Genomic DNA, 21,696 nt, shown 5'->3' with positions numbered 1-21,696 from the left:
GATGATTGTGAAGCTGATTATTTGTTACAGTGTGATTTGCAGCAGCCTTACATGTTAGCGTATTTCATAAACCCTTGTAATGTATACCTGTCTCCAAATAGACGCCGTGTTTCCTTTCTGACATTGAAATGAAATGATTTGTATTTATACAGAAAAGACATTTAAAGAGAGAAAAGGTGTTAATGATTGAGCGTTTTGTTGAATTCTGTTAGCATTAGGCAGCGCTAGGCTAACAGTTTCCCTCTGTTTCCAGTCTTTATGCTAAGCTAAGCTAACAGCTATCGGTTTTACATCAACTGACATGAGAGTGGTGTTTAAAATACATTTATATATTATTTAATTTGATGACAGCCTGTTTCATGCCTTAAGTGTCTGCACGTGGTTTTCATCGTCTAACATTTAAATATTTGGATAAAATCTAAAATATTAAAATTATGGTTGTTTTTAATTGTCAAATATTTATATTTTTGTGTTTTATTCACACATTTCTATCAATAAATACTTGTACTTGCAAATGAAAGTGTCTCGTGCCATTGGGCGATCCAGCTGTGTTTACAGAGGGTGTGTGTGTGTGTGTGTGTGTGTGTTGTTTTTTTGCCCATGTACTCACACACCAGAGATAACAGAGCTACCTGAACACACACTCCGCACACCCACACACACACATCCTGGAGCCGAGGAGAGGTCGGAGGAAAAGTGAGTACTCTTTTTATTTTATTCACACATTTCAAGTTGAATATACATATTACTTAATATTTAAAATGATAAAAGTATAATTATTTTTAACATCGTGGTTGTTCAAAATGATTTAACCATATATATGACTTTATTTAGGGTTTAAAAATGTATTAAAAGTGACCTCATATTATTTTAAATGTGAGTAACGGTCTATGGTATATTCATAGTGTCTGATATACTGTATATCTTCATACTACTATGTAAAGTAACTACAGTAAGTACATTTACTAATTCATCTAATAAAGTACAATTTAGAGGTACTTGAGCATTTCCATGTTATGCTACTGTGTACTTCTACAGTTCAGAGGTACATGGTGTACTTTTCCTCCCCTACATGTATTTAATACCTTTAGTTTCAAGGTTCAAGGCTTTTATTGGTCATACGTGCATATCTACAGTGAAGATATGACGATGAAGATCTGTGGTCACACACAGAGCAACACAATAACACAGATAACAGAAAAAATAGTGCAAGTAAATAGTAAATATAAATACAAAAAGAAAAATAGTGGAATAGCAGTCTATATACCAGTTATTGGAATATGATATATTGGATAAATAATTCCGAAGTAGCAGCCAGATGAATGTTATGGATGTTGTTTCAAAGTTCAGGTGTTTAGCAGTCTTATGGCCCGTGGGATGAAACTGTCTGAGTCTGGAGGTTTTAGACCTGATGGTGTTGATCTTTACAGATCTGGATGAATGCAGGACTTTTACTGTAACAGAGTATTCCTACACTCTGGTACTTATACTTCTACTCAAGTACAAGACCTGAGTACTTCTGCTTCTACTTGAGGAACATTTTTGAATGCAGGACTTTTACTGTAACAGAGTATTCCTACACTACTTCTACTAAGTACAATTAATTGGTCAAATAAATAATACATATTTTAAGACTACGAAAGAGAAGAGATCAAATTTAAAAGTGAAATAAATAAAAACATGTGGAGTTTTCTTTTTATTTATGATTTTTATTTTCAGCCTGCTTGTGTTTTAAGAAGTTCTTTATAAATATCATTTATTTGTCTCTTTCCGTTGACTTGTTACCGCAGGGTGTTCCTGGAGATGAATGCAGTTCAGCAGCTGGAGTCTGAAACTCAGCCAAAGGTGAGAGGGACACTTTAAACATCCTGAAAACAAGTCCTGTTGGTAACCCTCTGCAGATAGAAAGAGGCACAAAGAGAGACTTCCATGCTGCTTTATAAGGTTATTGATACGGAGCTGCAGCTGCAGAGAGGATGCAGATATAAAAACACAAATGTTCCTCATGACGAAACATCTTCAGCAACTTGAGGAGACATGAGCAGCGTTTACTAAAAGCTGCAGAAAGCAAACGCTGCAAATCCAAAACACTGAAGGACACTGACGCACACAGCTGGGAGACCAGGGGACACTAAAGAGTGACGCACACAGCTGGGAGACCAGGGGACACTAAAGAGTGACGCACAGAGCTGGGAGACCAGGGGACACTAAAGAGTGACGCACACAGCTGGGAGACCAGGGGACACTAAAGAGTGACGCACACAGCTGGGAGACCTAGGGACACTAAGAGTGACGCACACAGCTGGGAGACAGGGAAGAGTGACGCACACAGCTGGGAGACCAGGGGACACTAAAGAGTGACGCACACAGCTGGGAGACCAGGGGACACTAAAGAGTGACGCACACAGCTGGGAGACCAGGGGACACTAAAGAGTGACGCACACAGCTGGGAGACCAGGGGACACTAAAGAGTGACGCACACAGCTGGGAGACCAGGGGACACTAAAGAGTGGACGCACACAGCTGGGAGACCAGGGGACACTAAAGAGTGACGCACACAGCTGGGAGACCAGGGGACACTAAAGAGGGACGCACACAGCTGGAGACCAGGGGACACTAAAGAGTGACGCACACAGCTGGAGACCAGGGGACACTAAAGAGTGACGCACACAGCTGGGAGACCAGGGGACACTAAAGAGTGACGCACACAGCTGGGAGACCAGGGGACACTAAAGAGTGACGCACACAGCTGGGAGACCAGGGGACACTAAAGAGTGACGCACACAGCTGGGAGACCAGGGGACACTAAAGAGTGACGCACACAGCTGGGAGACCAGGGGACACTAAAGAGTGACGCACACAGCTGGGAGACCAGGGGACACTAAAGAGTGACGCACACAGCTGGGAGACCAGGGGACACTAAAAGTGACGCACACAGCTGGGAGACCAGGGGACACTAAAGAGTGACGCACACAGCTGGGACCAGGGGACACTAAAGAGTGACGCACACAGCTGGAGACCAGGGGACACTAAAGAGTGACGCACACAGCTGGGAGACCAGGGGACACTAAAGAGAGTCTGGAGAACTCATTACACTTTTAATCTTATTTCTACGTTAAAGGACGGCGAGTCAGAGTGACCTCAAAGTCGGGTGATGTTTAGCTGATTGTTGATTTCCCAGTAAGTCATTTAAGAGTTTCTGACTTCCTGTTTCCTCCCTTAGCCCCGCCCCTCCCTCACCCGCTGCGCCGCATGCTACAACCACAAGGCTAACATGCTACGCCGGGGGGGGGAGGGGGAGTCCAGCTCCTCCAATGACGACTCGGGACCAGAGGGGGGGTCATCTTCATCTTCCTCCTCCTCTTCATCCCCCAGCTGCTCCGAGGAGGAAGAGGAGAGAAATGAAGAAGTGGAAAAACAGGAAGAAGTGGAAAAACAGGAAGAAGTGGAAAAACAGGAAGAAGTGGACGGACAGAAAATGGACAGTAAGACGAAGAAGAGGAGATTGAGGCTCGTTAAATCTTCCTCCCTCCCCTCCTCCCTGCCCTCCTCCCTCTCCTCCTCCTCCTCGTTCGCCCCCCGCCTCACCCCTCTCTCTCTGATGCCCCGCCCCCACACCGTCGTCTCCACCCTGCACCTGGAGGTGTTCAACGACCCCCCCTCTTCCTCTTCCTCCTCTTCATCCCACCTCTTCCTCAGACAGCAGGTGAGAGAGCTCCGGCCTCTGAAATGCTGTAGTGTTTTGTGAAATGCTGTAGTGTTTTTTGAAATGCTGAAGTGTTTTGTGAAATGCTGAAGTGTTTTCTGAAATGCTGTAGTGTTTTGTGAAATGCTGAAGTGTTTTTTTAAATGCTGTAGTGTTTTGTGAAATGCTGAAGTGTTTTGTGAAATGCTGAAGTGTTTTTTTAAATGCTGTAGTGTTTTGTGAAATGCTGAAGTGTTTTGTGAAATGCTGAAGTGTTTTTTTAAATGCTGTAGTGTTTTGTGAAATGCTGTAGTGTTTTCTTAAATGCTGTAGTGTTTTGTGAAATGCTGAAGTGTTTTGTGAAATGCTGTAGTGTTTTCTGAAATGCTGTAGTGTTTTGTGAAATGCTGAAGTGTTTTTTTAAATGCTGTAGTGTTTTGTGAAATGCTGTAGTGTTTTCTTAAATGCTGAAGTGTTTTGTGAAATGCTGAAGTGTTTTGTGAAATGCTGTAGTGTTTTCTGAAATGCTGTAGTGTTTTGTGAAATGCTGAAGTGTTTTTTTAAATGCTGTAGTGTTTTGTGAAATGCTGTAGTGTTTTCTTAAATGCTGAAGTGTTTTGTGAAATGCTGAAGTGTTTTGTGAAATGCTGTAGTGTTTTCTGAAATGCTGAAGTGTTTTGTGAAATGCTGAAGTGTTTTTTTAAATGCTGTAGTGTTTTGTGAAATGCTGTAGTGTTTTCTTAAATGCTGAAGTGTTTTGTGAAATGCTGAAGTGTTTTGTGAAATGCTGTAGTGTTTTCTGAAATGCTGTAGTGTTTTGTGAAATGCTGAAGTGTTTTTTTAAATGCTGTAGTGTTTTGTGAAATGCTGAAGTGTTTTGTGAAATGCTGAAGTGTTTTTTTAAATGCTGTAGTGTTTTCTTAAATGCTGTAGTGTTTTGTGAAATGCTGAAGTGTTTTTTTAAATGCTGTAGTGTTTTGTGAAATGCTGTAGTGTTTTCTTAAATGCTGTAGTGTTTTGTGAAATGTTGTAGTGTTTTGTGAAATGCTGTAGTGTTTTGTGAAATGCTGAAGTGTTTAGTGAAATGCTGTAGTGTTTTCTTAAATGCTGTAGTGTTTTCTGAAATGCTGAAGTGTTTTGTGAAATGCTGAAGTGTTTTGTGAAATGCTGTAGTGTTTTCTGAAATGCTGTAGTGTTTTGTGAAATGCTGTAGCGTTTTGTGAAATGCTGTAGTGTTTTCTGAAATGCTGTAGTGTTTTGTGAAATGCTGTAGCGTTTTGTGAAATGCTGTAGTGTTTTGTGAAATGCTGAAGTGTTTTCTGAAATGTTGTAGCGTTTTGTGAAATGCTGTAGTGTTTTGTGAAATGCTGTAGTGTTTTCTTAAATGCTGTAGTGTTTTGTGAAATGCTGAAGTGTTTTGTGAAATGCTGTAGTGTTTTGTGAAATGCTGTAGTGTTTTGTGAAATGCTGTAGTGTTTTCTTAAATGCTGTAGTGTTTTGTGAAATGCTGAAGTGTTTGTGAAATGCTGTAGTGTTTTGTGAAATGCTGTAGTGTTTTGTGAAATGCTGAAGTGTTTTCTGAAATGTTGTAGCGTTTTGTGAAATGCTGTAGTGTTTTGTGAAATGCTGTAGTGTTTTCTTAAATGCTGTAGTGTTTTGTGAAATGCTGAAGTGTTTTGTGAAATGCTGTAGTGTTTTGTGAAATGCTGAAGTGTTTTCTGAAATGCTGTAGTGTTTTGTGAAATGCTGTAGCGTTTTGTGAAATGCTGTAGTGTTTTGTGAAATGCTGTAGTGTTTTGTGAAATGCTGTGGTGTTTTGTGAAATGCTGTAGTGTTTTCTTAAATGCTGTAGTGTTTTGTGAAATGCTGAAGTGTTTTGTGAAATGCTGTAGTGTTTTGTGAAATGCTGTAGCGTTTTGTGAAATGCTGAAGTGTTTTGTGAAATGCTGAAGTGTTTTGTGAAATGCTGTAGTGTTTTAGTGAAATGCTGTAGTGTTTTGTGAAATGCTGAAGTGTTTTGTGAAATGCTGAAGTGTTTTGTGAAATGCTGAAGTGTTTTGTGAAATGCTGTAGTGTTTAGTGAAATGCTGTAGTGTTTTGTGAAATACTGTAGTGTTTTCTGAAATGCTGTAGCGTTTTGTGAAATGCTGAAGTGTTTTGTGAAATGCTGTAGTGTTTAGTGAAATGCTGTAGTGTTTTGTGAAATGCTGTAGTGTTCTGTGAAATGCTGTAGCGTTTTGTGAAATGCTGTAGTGTTTTCTGAAATGCTGTAGTGTTTTGTGAAATGCTGAAGTGTTTTCTGAAATGTTGTAGCATTTTGTGAAATGCTGTAGTGTTTTGTGAAATGCTGTAGTGTTTTCTTAAATGCTGTAGTGTTTTGTGAAATGCTGTAGCGTTTTGTGAAATGCTGAAGTGTTTTGTGAAATGCTGTAGTGTTTTGTGAAATGCTGTAGTGTTTTGTGAAATGCTGTAGCGTTTTGTGAAATGCTGTAGTGTTTTCTGAAATGCTGTAGTGTTTTGTGAAATGCTGAAGTGTTTTCTGAAATGTTGTAGCGTTTTGTGAAATGCTGTAGTGTTTTGTGAAATGCTGTAGTGTTTTCTTAAATGCTGTAGTGTTTTGTGAAATGCTGTAGTGTTTTGTGAAATGCTGAAGTGTTTTCTGAAATGCTGTAGTGTTTTGTGAAATGCTGTAGTGTTTTGTGAAATGCTGTAGTGTTTTCTTAAATGCTGTAGTGTTTTGTGAAATGCTGAAGTGTTTTGTGAAATGCTGAAGTGTTTTGTGAAATGCTGTAGTGTTTTGTGAAATGCTGAAGTGTTTTGTGAAATGCTGTAGTGTTTAGTGAAATGCTGTAGTGTTTAGTGAAATGCTGTAGTGTTTTGTGAAATGCTGTAGTGTTTAGTGAAATGCTGTAGTGTTTTCTTAAATGCTGTAGTGTTTTGTGAAATGCTGAAGTGTTTTGTGAAATGCTGTAGCGTTTTGTGAAATGCTGTAGTGTTTTCTGAAATGCTGTAGTGTTTTGTGAAATGCTGTAGTGTTTTCTGAAATGCTGTAGTGTTTTGTGAAATGCTGTAGCGTTTTGTGAAATGCTGTAGTGTTTTCTGAAATGCTGTAGTGTTTTGTGAAATGCTGTAGTGTTTTGTGAAATGCTGAAGTGTTTTGTGAAATGCTGTAGTGTTTTGTGAAATGCTGTAGTGTTTTCTGAAATGCTGTAGTGTTTTGTGAAATGCTGTAGCGTTTTGTGAAATGCTGTAGTGTTTTGTGAAATGCTGTAGTGTTTTGTGAAATGCTTAAGTGTTTTGTGAAATGCTGTAGTGTTTTGTGAAATGCTGTAGTGTTTTGTGAAATGCTGTAGTGTTTTCTTAAATGCTGTAGTGTTTTGTGAAATGCTGAAGTGTTTTGTGAAATGCTGAAGTGTTTTGTGAAATGCTGTAGCGTTTTGTGAAATGCTGTAGTGTTTTGTGAAATGCTGTAGTGTTTTCTGAAATGCTGTAGCGTTTTGTGAAATGCTGAAGTGTTTTGTGAAATGCTGTAGTGTTTAGTGAAATGCTGTAGTGTTTTGTGAAATGCTGTAGTGTTTTGTGAAATGCTGTAGCGTTTTGTGAAATGCTGTAGTGTTTTCTGAAATGCTGTAGTGTTTTGTGAAATGCTGTAGTGTTTTGTGAAATGCTGAAGTGTTTTCTGAAATGTTGTAGCGTTTTGTGAAATGCTGTATTGTTTTGTGAAATGCTGTAGTGTTTTCTTAAATGCTGTAGTGTTTTGTGAAATGCTGAAGTGTTTTGTGAAATGCTGTAGCGTTTTGTGAAATGCTGTAGTGTTTTCTGAAATGCTGTAGTGTTTTGTGAAATGCTGAAGTGTTTTGTGAAATGCTGTAGCGTTTTGTGAAATGCTGAAGTGTTTTGTGAAATGCTGAAGTGTTTTGTGAAATGCTGTAGCGTTTTGTGAAATGCTGAAGTGTTTTGTGAAATGCTGTAGTGTTTTGTGAAATGCTGAAGTGTTTTGTGAAATGCTGTAGTGTTTTGTGAAATGCTGAAGTGTTTTGTGAAATGTTGTAGTGTTTTGTGAAATGCTGAAGTGTTTTCTGAAATGTTGAAGTGTTTTGTGAAATGCTGTGGTGTTTTCTGAAATGTTGAAGTGTTTTCTGAAATGTTGAAGTGTTTTGTGAAATGCTGAAGTGTTTTGTGAAATGCTGTAGTGTTTTGTGAAATGTTGAAGTGTTTTCTGAAATGTTGAAGTGTTTTCTGAAATGTTGAAGTGTTTTGTGAAATGCTGAAGTGTTTTGTGAAATGCTGAAGTGTTTTCTGAAATGCTGTAGCGTTTTCTGAAATGCTGAAGTGTTTTGTGAAATGCTGTAGTGTTTTGTGAAATGCTGAAGTGTTTTGTGAAATGCTGTAGTGTTTTGTGAAATGCTGAAGTGTTTTGTGAAATGCTGTAGTGTTTTGTGAAATGCTGAAGTGTTTTGTGAAATGTTGTAGTGTTTTGTGAAATGCTGTAGTGTTTTCTGAAATGCTGAAGTGTTTTCTGAAATGCTGTAGCGTTTTCTGAAATGCTGAAGTGTTTTGTGAAATGCTGTAGTGTTTTCTTAAATGCTGTAGTGTTTTGTGAAATGCTGAAGTGTTTTGTGAAATGCTGAAGTGTTTTGTGAAATGCTGTAGTGTTTTGTGAAATGCTGTGGTGTTTTCTGAAATGTTGAAGTGTTTTCTGAAATGTTGAAGTGTTTTGTGAAATGCTGAAGTGTTTTGTGAAATGCTGTAGTGTTTTGTGAAATGCTGAAGTGTTTTCTGAAATGTTGAAGTGTTTTCTGAAATGCTGTAGTGTTTTGTGAAATGCTGTAGTGTTTTCTGAAATGCTGAAGTGTTTTCTGAAATGTTGAAGTGTTTTGTGAAATGCTGTGGTGTTTTCTGAAATGTTGAAGTGTTTTCTGAAATGTTGAAGTGTTTTGTGAAATGCTGAAGTGTTTTGTGAAATGCTGTAGTGTTTTGTGAAATGCTGAAGTGTTTTCTGAAATGTTGAAGTGTTTTGTGAAATGCTGTAGTGTTTTGTGAAATGCTGAAGTGTTTTGTGAAATGCTGTAGTGTTTTGTGAAATGCTGAAGTGTTTTCTGAAATGTTGAAGTGTTTTCTGAAATGCTGTAGTGTTTTGTGAAATGCTGTGGTGTTTTCTGAAATGTTGTAGTGTTTTCTTAAATGCTGAAGTGTTTTCTGAAATGCTGAAGTGTTTTCTGAAATGTTGAAGTGTTTTGTGAAATGCTGTAGTGTTTTGTGAAATGCTGAAGTGTTTTCTGAAATGCTGAAGTGTTTTGTGAAATGCTGAAGTGTTTTGTGAAATGCTGAAGTGTTTTCTGAAATGCTGTAGTGTTTTGTGAAATGCTGTAGTGTTTTCTGAAATGCTGTAGTGTTTTGTGAAATGCTGTAGTGTTTTGTGAAATGCTGTAGTGTTTTCTGAAATGCTGAAGTGTTTTCTGAAATGCTGTAGTGTTTTCTTAAATGCTGTAGCGTTTTCTGAAATGCTGTAGTGTTTTGTGAAATGCTGTAGTGTTTTCTTAAATGCTGTAGTGTTTTGTGAAATGTTGTAGCGTTTTCTTAAATGCTGTAGCGTTTTCTTAAATGCTGTAGTGTTTTCTTAAATGCTGTAGTGTTTTGTGAAATGCTGTAGTGTTTTCTGAAATGCTGTAGTGTTTTCTTAAATGCTGAAGTGTTTTGTGAAATGCTGTAGTGTTTTGTGAAATGCTGTAGTGTTTTGTGAAATGCTGAAGTGTTTTGTGAAATGCTGTAGTGTTTTGTGAAATGCTGTAGTGTTTTCTGAAATGCTGTAGTGTTTTGTGAAATGCTGTAGTGTTTTCTTAAATGCTGTAGTGTTTTGTGAAATGCTGTAGTGTTTTGTGAAATGCTGAAGTGTTTTGTTAAATGCTGAATTGTTTTGTGAAATGCTGTAGTGTTTAGTGAAATGCTGTAGTGTTTTGTGAAATGCTGTAGTGTTTTCTGAAATGCTGTAGTGTTTTGTGAAATGCTGTAGTGTTTTCTTAAATGCTGTCGTGTTTTGTGAAATGCTGTAGTGTTTTGTGAAATGCTGAAGTGTTTTGTGAAATGCTGTAGTGTTTTGTGAAATGCTGTAGTGTTTTGTGAAATGCTGTGGTGTTTTGTGAAATGCTGTAGTGTTTTGTGAAATGCTGAAGTGTTTTGTGAAATGCTGTAGTGTTTTGTGAAATGCTGAAGTGTTTTGTGAAATGCTGTAGTGTTTTGTGAAATGCTGTAGTGTTTTCTGAAATGCTGTAGTGTTTTGTGAAATGCTGTAGTGTTTTCTTAAATGCTGTAGTGTTTTGTGAAATGCTGTAGTGTTTTGTGAAATGCTGAAGTGTTTTGTGAAATGCTGAAGTGTTTTGTGAAATGCTGTAGTGTTTTGTGAAATGCTGAATTGTTTTGTGAAATGCTGTAGCGTTTTGTGAAATGTTTTTTGACTTTGCACTTCAGGGCCACCGTATAATTTTTTTCTACACAATTTTTCCAATCTAGAAAAGCTGATTAGAAATATATTACAGGGGGGTGCATGATAACAGAGTGATGTATTCTTCTTCCTCCTTTCCCTCAAACAGCAGCAGGAAGAAGAAGAAACGACGTGGGGAGGAGCTCCTTGGAACACAAGATGGCCGCCTTACCTGCAGCAACACCTGGCTCCTCCCCCAGCGATGCTACACACACCTCTGCAGGCCCTGAATGCACCACACCGCCCTTTTAATGCACCACACACACCTCTGCAGGCCCTGAATGCACCACACACACCTTTTCAAACCCTGAATGCACCACACCACCCTTTTAATGCACCACACACACCTCTGCAGGGCCTGAATGCACCACACACACCTTTTCAAACCCTGAATGCACCACACACACCTTTTCAAACCTTGAATGCACCACAAACACAGATGCAGGCCCTGAATGCATCACACACGCTTTATAACGCACCACACACACCTTTTAATGCATCACACACACAGATGCATGCAACACACACACCTTTTGAGGCCCTGAATGCAACACACACTCCTTTTCATGCACCACACACTCTTTTTAATGCACCACACACACATATGCATGCCCTGAATGCACCACACACACAGCTGCAGGCCCTGAATGCACCACACACACAGCTGCAGGCCCTGAATGCACCACACACACAGATTTACCCGTATTTTTCCACTTCTCACTTCCCTTACACTCATTAGACTTCTTAATACAACATGTTAGAGGTTATTGATGGACTGTAACTTCATGAATGTAATAAAATAAAACGTCCTACACTGTTTGTCGAAGTCTCTTCCTGTTGCTTCACTGTTCTGAAAAGAGGCCGAGTTACTTCATTTAAAAACCCTCAAAAACATGCATTAAAATAAGCTTTATATTAAAACCGCTGCAAGAGGGATGTTCTCTGAGAAACTTTTTAATTAATGTGAGATGATGAGATGAGTTACTGGAACAAAACTCATTATATACATAATATAACACATGACTAAACTCAGAGTTTGAAGTCATAAATGTTTTTTTTTTAAAGAATGAAGATGTACATTTACAGGACATAAAACTCACAATACAAAGAAACATCTTTAAAGGAGCCCTATTCTGCGTTTTGTGGTGTTCCCTCTCCTGTAGTGTTCTATACAGGTTTGAGTGCATGTAAATGGTCTGCAAAGGCCAAAATCCCAAAGTTCAGGAACATAGTGACATCACTACGGAACACTGGCGCTCCTATTGGCTAGCGTTCCAACACATCGTACGTGATAGGCTAAGGGGCGGGACATCTTTAAGCTGTTGACCAATCAGAGCAGACTGGGCTCTGGTTTAAATATTGCAAAGAAATCTCTGAGAGGAAAATCAGCGACTTGTTTTCCAGAAACAAGAGTTACTGTTCCACCTCCAGCAGAGGAAGGAGAACAAGAGGCTCTCTGTGTGTGTGTGTGTGTGTGTGTGTGTGTGTGTGTGTGTGTGTGTGTGTGTGTGTGTGTGTGTGTGTGTGTGTGTGTGTGTGTGTGTGTTCCACCTACAGTAGCTTATAAGTCTCTCCAGATGTCTTCACTGAGTCCAAGTGTTTCCACCTTGCCTGCCAACACACACACACACACACACACACACACACACAATAAAAAGATTACAATCCACATTTCTGACATCATTCATTTACGTCACTCAGCTTTCTGTTCAGTTATTATCTAAAGCAGGGGTCGGCAACCTTTTTGATATGAAGTGCCATTCTAAAAAAAATGTTTTATCGGCGTGCCGATGATCGTGAATTATCAACGGGGGGGGGGGGGTTTGAAGAGCTCGACGAAAACACTCGTGAAAAGTGATGTTTAAAACTCAGTTAATGGGGATCATTCACTGGCGCTTCCACAAACAACAACCAACATAATTGTTACATTCAAATGAAGTACATTATTCAAGTTTACATTAACTTTGGATAATAACACGGGAGAAATGAGCGGAAGCGCTCTCTTTTCCTCTCTCCCCCTCTCTCTCTCTCCTGACAGCCTGTCAGTATCTCATGCAGCTCACTGATCCAGTAATGAGTGACAGTGAAGAATAAATATATGTATAACTAGTTCCAAAGGTAGATCAAATAGCTAAGTGTGTTAGGTCTAACTCTTGTGTGTTTTGCTCCGCTCACCGGTCCGTCACAGCGGGTGGAGCTGCAGGATTTCTGCTTCACACACACGTTGCAAACCGCTATTTTATTGTCATTTTCGGACACCTTAAAATACTGCCAGACTGGTGAAGCGATTTTGGCGAGCTTGTTTTGCCGCACACAGAGAAAAGTGTCATGTATGTTACTCGCGATCGGCCTTTTTAGACAGCACCGATCGATCGGCAGAGTGAGTATCGGCCGATATCGATCGCCACGCAAAAACTGGGGCATTTTTACAGCTCCTTATGGGTAATGCAATTTGTGAAGTACTTTCCTCTGTGGTGAAACTATCAGCACTGCATTACGGAGGAAAGCGGAAGAAAGTCGCCTGGAGTTAAAGAGAGTCGGGCTGCGCTGCGTGCATGGCTTCCTTCTGCAGGTAACGGGGAGACGCGCTCTGGCGGCGGTCTCGTTCAGGATCCGAAAATAAAATAAATATTTTGTACACTTATTCCACTTATTCCACTTATTCCTAGTGTGCCACTGGTTACGGTGCCGCGTGCCATTGGTGGCACGCGTGCCAGGGGTTGCCGACCCCTGGTCTAAAGAATCAACAATATGTTCAAAAAGCTCTTTATTTTTCTCATTCTGCCTGTGCTGCAGCACCTCTTTTCACCCTCTGTCTGAAACCAGAGCCAGTCTGCTCTGATTGGTTAGCTGGTCGGCTCTGTTGGGATTGGTTAACCAGCTTAGAGATGCGCGAGTGTTACATAGTGATGTCACAAAAGTAAACAAAGGAGTAAAGGAGGCGTTTCAGACAGGAGGGAACCAACCCGGTATCACGGCAAGACGTGAACATGTGACGATCTACCACGCTGGGAGACGTGAAGATGTCACTATTTCGTCCCTTCAAACGTGACAGTTACACAGTATTGTTAACATGGCCCATCCAGTGGAGAAATACCCGGAAGTGCCAAGCAAATGCTCTACCCCGACGGTCGGTTGTTATTGTTAATATTAAATATTTTTAATTTATTTTTTAATAGTCACACTCGATTTCGCAGATTTCCTTGTTGCCCCAGCTGGTCGACACCTCTTTTAGCAGAAACAAAGGCTACCTTAATGTATTAAATCGATGTTAATCCATGTGTGTGGTTGTGGAATTACCGGACGTGACGTTGTGCGATTGCGTTGCCAGGCAACAGCTTGGGTTCATTTTAATTTACAAACTTTAGAACCCTAGTTATATTTAAAAATATTTTAAAAGGCTTCACGAAATACTTTAATGTAAATTAAAATTAAAATGTGAAGGAATGTGTGTATAACAAAATACATCCGTCATAAACAATACCGGAAACAGACGTAGGCAAGGTCCTCAGCTATGGTTGAAGCTCGTGATTGGATGTTTTAGCCGCAATGCACGTTGGGATATGGTGTTTATGCGATGTGAAATCCGAAAACATAAAAAAAAATAATAACAATACTTTATTCCGAGTGTTCTTGCTTTTCTCTTTGGAAGTCATCACATAACGGCATTGTAATACACGGTTCGGCTGCATTAAATATTACACATCTGCCGTAGTTCTTTATTTATAGAGCCCTGATGAGAAGACTTCTGGACAAACTGGAAGAAGTGCCGCCGAAACTGAAAACGTGACGTGGATCATAAATATATCAGCAATTAAACAACATCTTACATTTCTCTTCACACAATACGTCTCCTTGCAGTATCAATACTAATTCGGCTGACTTTTATATTTGATCCAATTGGTAGATAGGTTATATTTACACCATAACGGTGCACAGCTGATAGAAAAGGACTTGTCGTTTTTAAAGATATTACTGATTTTCTTTGAATATAAGAATGTAAATACTGAGTTGAGAGAATAATCAGGGGTTTTGGGGGATGGGAGACACATCTATGGATTCACAATTTCAATAGCTTACCGTTAAATGACGGATATACCTTTCTGTCTGTGATGTTTTACAAATCAGATATTAATGTGTTGAAGTAAAACATGTGAAATAATATAGCAATATCCTGTAGAATTATGTGAAAACATGAATAAAACTACACATCTTAAGATGTTATACATACACTAATAATACAAAGTTATTATGGCATTGTATGCTGTGTGTATTTATTTCACAATAAAGTTAATATTTTTTTTATTAACTAGACCACATTCTGATTAATGATATGAAATATAAACAACCCTTAAATCAGACTTTAGTTACACCTGAGTAAAATTCAGTGAAGGTGATTGTGAAGTGCCAACAATCAGGAGAGATATTTGATAGTTGGTGCTTGAGAAGACTAAACATTTATCTGCAGATATCTATAAAGTATATTCATTACTCGTTATTCTCTACTAATAGTTCATTAAAAACTGTATATAATGGCTATTTTGCACATCCCTTTCAAGATTTCAAGATTTTCTAAGGTTCAGTGACATATCATATACACAACTACGGTGTAGTTATGCAATGCATTAAAAACTTGGGTCGCAGGTTCCTCAACAGTGCATTACAAGACATCTATCAATATGTGTGTACCTCCACCATTAAACATATTCTGCACATTTCTTATACTATCTACATACATCGTATAAGAGTATAATTAATATGTATACTATCAGTTAAAATAAGTGCTTCAACATAGTTAACATTGCAGGAAAGCAATATATTAGACGTTAAGTACTTTGTCAGGCTTAATATTTATCTGTAGATACCCCCAAAGCTTTTTTCTTATTTAAAAGAAGACCTTAACCTAAAGTATTCTTTAATGTTTAAATAAAGGTTCATTAGTTTGTCTGTTTTGCACATCCTCATATTAATATCTTTGTACATCCGGCACTAAACTGTTTGATTGTAGAGATCACTTACAGTATCTTCTTGATTTTTTATATTCTATATTTCTATCATTGACCTTCTACTTTCCCCCTATGAAAGTATGTACTCTTAATATTTTTCTCATCAAATATAACATATTCAACAAAAAATGTATCTTAACGTGCTTTAACCACGAGGCGGTGCAGGTAAAAAAAAACTGTCAAGTTAAAAACGACAAGTCCCTTTCTATCAGCTGTGCACCGTTATGGTGTAAATACAGCCTATCTACCAATTGGATCAAATATAAAAGTCAGCCGAATTAGTATTGATACTGCAAGGAGACGTATTGTGTGAAGAGAAATGTAAGATGTTGTTTAATTGCTGATATATTTATGATCCACGTCACGTATTCAGTTTCCGTGGCAGTTCTTCCAGTTTGTCCAGAAGTCTTCTCATCAGGGCTCTATAAATAGAGAACTACGGCAGATGTGTAATATGTAATGCAGCCGAACCGTGTATTACAATGCCGTTATGTGATGACTTCCAAAGAGAAAAGCAAGCACACTCGGAATAAAGTATTATTTTCTTTTTTTCTTAAATGTTTTCGGATTTCATATCGCATAAACACCATATCCCAACGTGCATTGCGGCTAAAACATCCAATCACGAGCTTCAACCATAGCTGAGGATCTTGCCTACGTCTGTTTCCGGTATTGTTTATGACGGATGTATTTTGTTATACACACATTCCTTCACATTTTAATTTTAATTTTAATTTACATTAAAGTATTTCCTGAGGCCTTTTAAAATGTTTTTAAATATAACTAGGGTTCTAGTTGAAGAGTTTGTAAATTAACATGAACGCCAGCTGTTGCCTGGCAACGCAATCGCACAACGTCACGTCCGGTAATTCCACAACACACATGGATTAACATCGATTTAATACATTAAGGTAGCCTTTGTTTCTGCTAAAAGAGGTGTCGACCAGCTGGGGCAACAAGGAAATCGGCGAAATCGAGTGTGACTATTAAAAAATAAATTAAAAATATTTAATATTAACAATAACAACCGACCGTCGTGGTAGAGCATACAGAGGCGAAGTCCCTCCCTTTCCGGGGGACCTCCATGGGACCTTATTTCGGGAAAAGTATGTATTGTAAGTCAATGGCGAGAGAAAGATTATCTTTCGATCCCGTTTGAATTGTGCCATGAATTACACATATGATGTTTGTCAATTTAAAAGATAATTTTGCAAGTCAAAAAAATGTGAATGTCGTAAAACTGTGAAGTAACACATTTGTTTGTGTGAAACCGCTCAATGAACTCCATCCCCCGTCTCGCACCACACACCCAGACGGCCGTCACGTTGGCACATTTCACTTCTTTCTCTCAGAATGAGGCGGAAAGTATTAAAAGAGGTGAAAATCACTCCAAGTCTGGGCATGTTGAGAGCTGTACATACACACAAGGGGAGTGAGTCGGTTCCTAAGAGCCAGCATGCGGGACCGGGACTCTGGGATTTGTAGTCTTTCTAGTTGCGTATTTTTCAGAGTCTTATATTTCAACAGTTTTACGACAAACTGTGACTTTTTTTTACGTGGAAATTATCTTTTAAATTGACAAACATCATATGTGTAATTCGTGGCACAATTCAAACAGGATCGAGAGAAACGTTTTCTCTCTCCATTGACTTCAATACATACTTTTTCCAAAATAAGGTCCCATGGGTCCACCGGAAGGGGAGGGACTGCGCCTCTCTATTTGCTTGGCACTTCCGGGTATTTCTCCACTGGATGGGCCATGTTAACAATACTGTGTAACTGTCACGTTTGAAGGGACGAAATCGTGACATCTTCACGTCTCCCAGCATGGTAGATCGTCACATATTCACGTCTTGCCGGGTTGGAGGGAACACAGGGATTTTAGCCTCTGCAGACCGTTTACATGCAATAAAATCTATAGAACTACAGGAGAGGGAACACCGTGAAAACAGAGTGAATTCTGTTTAAAAAAAAAAGAGGGAAAGTGACGTAACTCTGAGGTGTGTGTGTGTGTGTGTGTGTGTGTGTGTGTGTGTGTGTGTGTGTTTGTGTGTGTGTGTGTGTGTTTGTGTGTGTGTGTGTGTGTGTGTGTGTGTGTGTGTGTGTGTGTGTGTGTGTGTGTATTCAGAATGCTACAATGACGACTCTCTCTCTGTCCGTCAATTAGTGATAATGGAGCCCAGCAGCTAAGAGAAACCACTCCCTCCCTCCCTCCCTCCCTCCCCCCCCCCCCCCCCCACACACACACACACACACACACACACACACACACACACACACACACACACACACACACACACACACACACTCCCACTCACACTCACACTCTCTCTCTCTCTCTCCTCCCCTCCGTCTCTCTCCCCTCTCTCTCTCTCTCCTCTCCCTCTCTCTCCTCCCCTCTCTCTCTCTCCCTCTCTCTCTCCCAGATCTTCTCCTCTCAGTCAGTTATGGAGCCCAGCAGTCCGAAGAAGATCCAGTTTTCTGTTCCTCCGCTGCAGAGCCAGCTGGACCCCCAGGCTGCAGAACATGTGAGTGTGTGTGTGTGTGTGTGTGTGTGTGTGTGTGTGTGTGTGTGTGTGTGTGTGTGTGTGTGTGTGTGTGTGTGTGTGTGTGTGTGTGTGTGTGTGTGTGTGTGTGTGTGTGTGTGTGTGTGTGTGTGTGTGTGTGTGCGTGTGTGTGAGGTTGAATGAGGCTTGTATCTGTTATCTGGAGTTTTGTGTGTGTGGGTGCAGAGTCTCATGGAAACTGTGTTAGTGTGTACGTTGTAAAACAAAAAGTAGAAATGATAGTAAATTAAGAGCGAAAGGGTTTTAAATCACTATAATATATATCATTGTAATGGAACATTGAATAACTTTAATCCAGGAGCATTACAGGACTTTTTTACTGTCATATTTGGTGGAAAACTATTCATTTTACTGTGAAATCATGTTGTATTTAGGTAATATTAATGGGAAAGTACCACACTGTTACATGCACGAAAACACCCTTAAATCAATGGCATTGTTCTTATAAAGTTATGGATATTTGCTGATGAGTTTACAGAATAAAACCTTTCAGCAGAAACAGGATTTTCTACAGTCAAGATGTTAAAAATACTGTTAGAATTGTTGATTTCAAAGTAAAATTAGAGTAATGAATGAAGCCCATGCACTTAATATGTGTCCGATTTCACATATGATATACTATACGTAATAGAAGACTAACATATAACTAAAGCTCATCATACGTGTCTCCAGAAACCTGGTTAAAAATGTTGAAATGTGAAAAAGATTTACTAGAGTAGGGTTAGAGTGCTTCCACCTGTTCAGCATGACCTTTGACCCCTAACCCTTCACAGTCCACTCCTACTGCTATTTACTTTATTATTTGCCTGACTTTGTTTGTTTGTCTGTCCTTAACGTGTAACTTGTAAAGCCGTGGGTCCCTTGAAAGGAGCTATATAAATAAACTATATACATTAAAGGGGACCTATCATGCAAAATGCACTTTTGTACGTCTTTTCTACATGAATATGTGTCCCCGGTGTTCCAGGGAACTCACCAAGTGTCAGAAAACACAACCCTCTCTATTTTCCTCCATACCCAAATCTCTAAAAAAGGGGCTGCAACGGATCTGATAAAAACTGATCCAGATTTGAACACTGTCCTGACGTCAGGACGGTGGCGCTACGGCTATTGGGCCAACTCCACCAATCAGGAGGAGACAGCCACGGCCATTGCCGTTCGAAAGCGCTGGAGACGCTGTAGTACATATGCCAGGCCTGTAGGTGGTGCTGTTCTCACTGAATCTGCCCTTGCTAAAACAGATCTAAAAATTGTCAAATTGAGCGAAATGAGGCATGGCTAAAATGCATGATCTGTTTGGTATTTTGAAAAAATAAAAGTATAAATATGCCTTATATAGGTATGGTCCTACACTATATTATTCAAATATAGCATGATAGGTCCACTTTAAATATATTATTATTATAATTATGACTACTTGTCCTGAAGTAAGCAGTGTTTGGTTTCTGCAGCTTTTAGTAAACGCTGCAGAAACAATTAACCCAACTAAGATAGATTAATCATATTAAATTACATTTGGCGTCCCACAGGGATCTTTCCTCGGACCACTTTAGTTTTGTCTAAGAAATGATTTTACTTCCTCTCATCTTCAAAGATATATATTTTTAACTCGATCGATCCTTTTAAATCATTTTCATATATTTATATATCTTATTTAATCTTCTAATGACACATTCTTGTCTTTGTATTTGCAGCGTTTGGTTTCTGCAGCTTTTAGTAAACGCTGCCATGTCTCCTCAAGTTGCTGAATGTTCTCTAAAAGCTGCATGAGTTGTTGCTGGAGAGGTTTCTTCATGTGGAACATTGGGGTTTTATATCTGCATCCTCTCTGAAGCTGCAGCTCGTTCCTCCTGATGGAAGAGTTGGAGAGCGTTTATTTCAAATCAGTCTATAAAATACAATCCAACACATGAGGATGTTTGATAGAGAAAAGCTCCTCCATGGACGATGCAAATGCTTAATTTCCACTTAAAGCTGACATGTTGTCACACAGAACCTCGTCTGTACTCTCAGTGATTCACAGTACTGTTTGTGCCGCCTTAAACACAAAGAAGGAATGAATATACAAACCAGATTTAACCCTTTAATGCCTGAATAAACCTGCAGTAAAGTCGTCGTTTCTCATAAAACCGTCTCTGATATTTATCTGAGGGTTTGTAATCTGTGTTCGTTAGCAGCTTCCTGAGTAATGATATACTTCCTGTTTCCTTCACTAACATCCCGTAAAGACGTCAGAGAGAGAAACGTTTAAACTCAGTGACGTCAGGTTTAAACAGAGCGGCTTCTGTTCTGCTCACATGCTGGAACTACAGGAACATACAGATCAGATGTGATCATCATCTGTCGCTCTGCAGGACTTTATATTCATTTATTCACAACAACACCGACCAATCAGCAGACAGCATTCACATACGCCCTGCAGGAAGTATTTAAAATATATCTCATTAAGGAAACTAAGGAAATACTCTAAATCTAGACCGACTCTTCATGAAGGTTCCACACAGGAGAGGCTTTGTGGGGAATTGAAGTGACTGTTCTTCACACTGTGAGCTGGCATTAAAACTGGGACGTCTCATAATAACACTTTATAAAACTAAGAAAAACATCAGAGTCAAAGTAAGTCGTTAAATATCTGTTAATGGATGTAAGGAAACCAAATAAAGACTGAAATAAAAATAAAACCAGCTCTTTAAGCAGCTTATCTATTAATCATTTGGTCTAAATCATGTCAGAAAATAAAGGAAAATATCCATCTGTCGTTGATTTAAATCCCACGGTGATCCAAAAGGTCTTGTTAGTCGGTCAAAATAATACATTCTCCATATAAAACAGAGAAATGCAGGAAACATGCACATTTAAAAAAGTTGGAGGTGTGTGGCGCAGTGGGTTGTGTGTAGGTGTTCAGATCAGGGTTCAAACCCCACTGCAGTCAGCATGTCGTTGTGTCCCTGAGACACTTCACCCCAAAGTGCTCCTGTGGGGGTTGTCCACAGTGTAGAGTATGTAAGTCGCTTTGGATAAAAGTGACTAACAAGTGACATGTAATGTGTGTGTGTGTGTGTGTGTGTGTGTGTGTGTGTGTGTGTGTGTGTGTGTGTGTGTGTGTGTGTGTGTGTGTGTGTGTTACCTCAGATCCGTCGCAGGAGACCGACTCCTGCAACTCTGCAGATCTACAGACAACCTGGCACAGGTAAGGGGGGGGTGGGGGGGGGGGGGGATTTCAGCCTCTGCAGACCATTGACATGCACTAACACCTACAGAACTGCAGTTTGATCCCACAGGCCATAAGACCGCTAAACACCTGAGCTCTGTGAAGTGCCTCGATAAACATTCCTGTTTGTCATCTTGCAATCTATACTACTTATTTATACAAATAGTTATCACCGCAATAAACCGTATTTAATTTAGTCTTAATTTACATTATTTAATTTCATATTCTGTTTACGTGTTCAGAGACTCCTTGAGGAGGACAGGGCCTCTTTAAGGCTTTCTGTACCGGCTTCTTTGGCAACACTGTGTTTAATATGGTCATACCAATAAAGCTTTTTTAAATTTGAATTTATGAGAGGAAGGGTGAGGGGGGGGTGGGGCTGAAAGCAGCTTGATGGAAGTGTTATTAGATTTGCAGCTTTTAGTAAGTGATCTCATGTGGAGCGACTGATGGATGCTTAGAGAGAGAGAGAGTGTGTGTGTGTGTGTGTGTGTGTGTGTGTGTGTGTGTGTGTGTGTGTGTGTGTGTGTGTGTGTGTGTGTGTGTGTGTGTGTGTGTGTGTGTGTGCTGCTTCCTATAGAGACGTTTCTAAAAGAAGACCAGCACAGGAAATATAAATTCTAAAACCTTTATTGTTAGGTTTGACAATTGGAGAAATATTTAAAAATAATAAACTGTAAAACTGAAATCTTTATTGCACCAAATGTTAGAGTTTTATTTTATTTCTTCTCTCTTTAATTAATTCA

At 39.3% G+C, this 21,696-nt stretch overlaps 2 protein-coding genes across 2 annotated transcripts in view; both read left to right on the top strand.

Moving 5' to 3' along the window:
* Nucleotides 1–644: 644 nt before the first annotated feature.
* LOC117490896 (histone-lysine N-methyltransferase SETD1B-like) lies at nt 645–10,985 on the top strand. The gene is made up of 5 exons (XM_034140675.1): nt 645–696; nt 1,791–1,845; nt 3,224–3,706; nt 10,276–10,488; nt 10,570–10,985. The coding sequence occupies exons 2-5, from the start codon at nt 1,804–1,806 to the stop codon at nt 10,903–10,905; spliced, it is 1,074 nt and encodes a 357-aa protein (XP_033996566.1). The 5' UTR covers nt 645–696; nt 1,791–1,803; the 3' UTR covers nt 10,906–10,985.
* Nucleotides 10,986–17,569: 6,584 nt separating this feature from the next.
* The window catches only part of LOC117490903 (TANK-binding kinase 1-binding protein 1-like), a 21,553-nt gene continuing 17,426 nt past the window's right edge, over nt 17,570–21,696 (top strand). Inside the window, exons 1-2 of the mRNA XM_034140681.1 lie at nt 17,570–17,700; nt 20,872–20,929. Coding sequence (XP_033996572.1) covers nt 17,620–17,700; nt 20,872–20,929 — 139 coding nt within the window. The 5' untranslated portion in view covers nt 17,570–17,619. The remainder of the gene's footprint in view (nt 17,701–20,871; nt 20,930–21,696) is intronic.

This window comes from Trematomus bernacchii, unplaced genomic scaffold (assembly GCF_902827165.1).
Source record: "Trematomus bernacchii unplaced genomic scaffold, fTreBer1.1, whole genome shotgun sequence".
In the NCBI taxonomy this organism is placed as follows: Eukaryota; Metazoa; Chordata; class Actinopteri; order Perciformes; family Nototheniidae; genus Trematomus; species Trematomus bernacchii.
This window is presented reverse-complemented; position numbering and strand designations above follow the sequence as displayed.

Coding starts and splice junctions, on each gene's coding strand:
- LOC117490896 (XM_034140675.1), top strand. CDS start 1,804: ATGAATGCAGTTCAGCAGCTGGAGTCTGAAACTCAGCCAAAG. Junction 1,846..3,223: donor AGTCTGAAACTCAGCCAAAG/GTGAGAGGGACA, acceptor TTCCTCCCTTAG/CCCCGCCCCTCCCTCACCCG. Junction 3,707..10,275: donor ACCTCTTCCTCAGACAGCAG/GTGAGAGAGCTC, acceptor TCCCTCAAACAG/CAGCAGGAAGAAGAAGAAAC.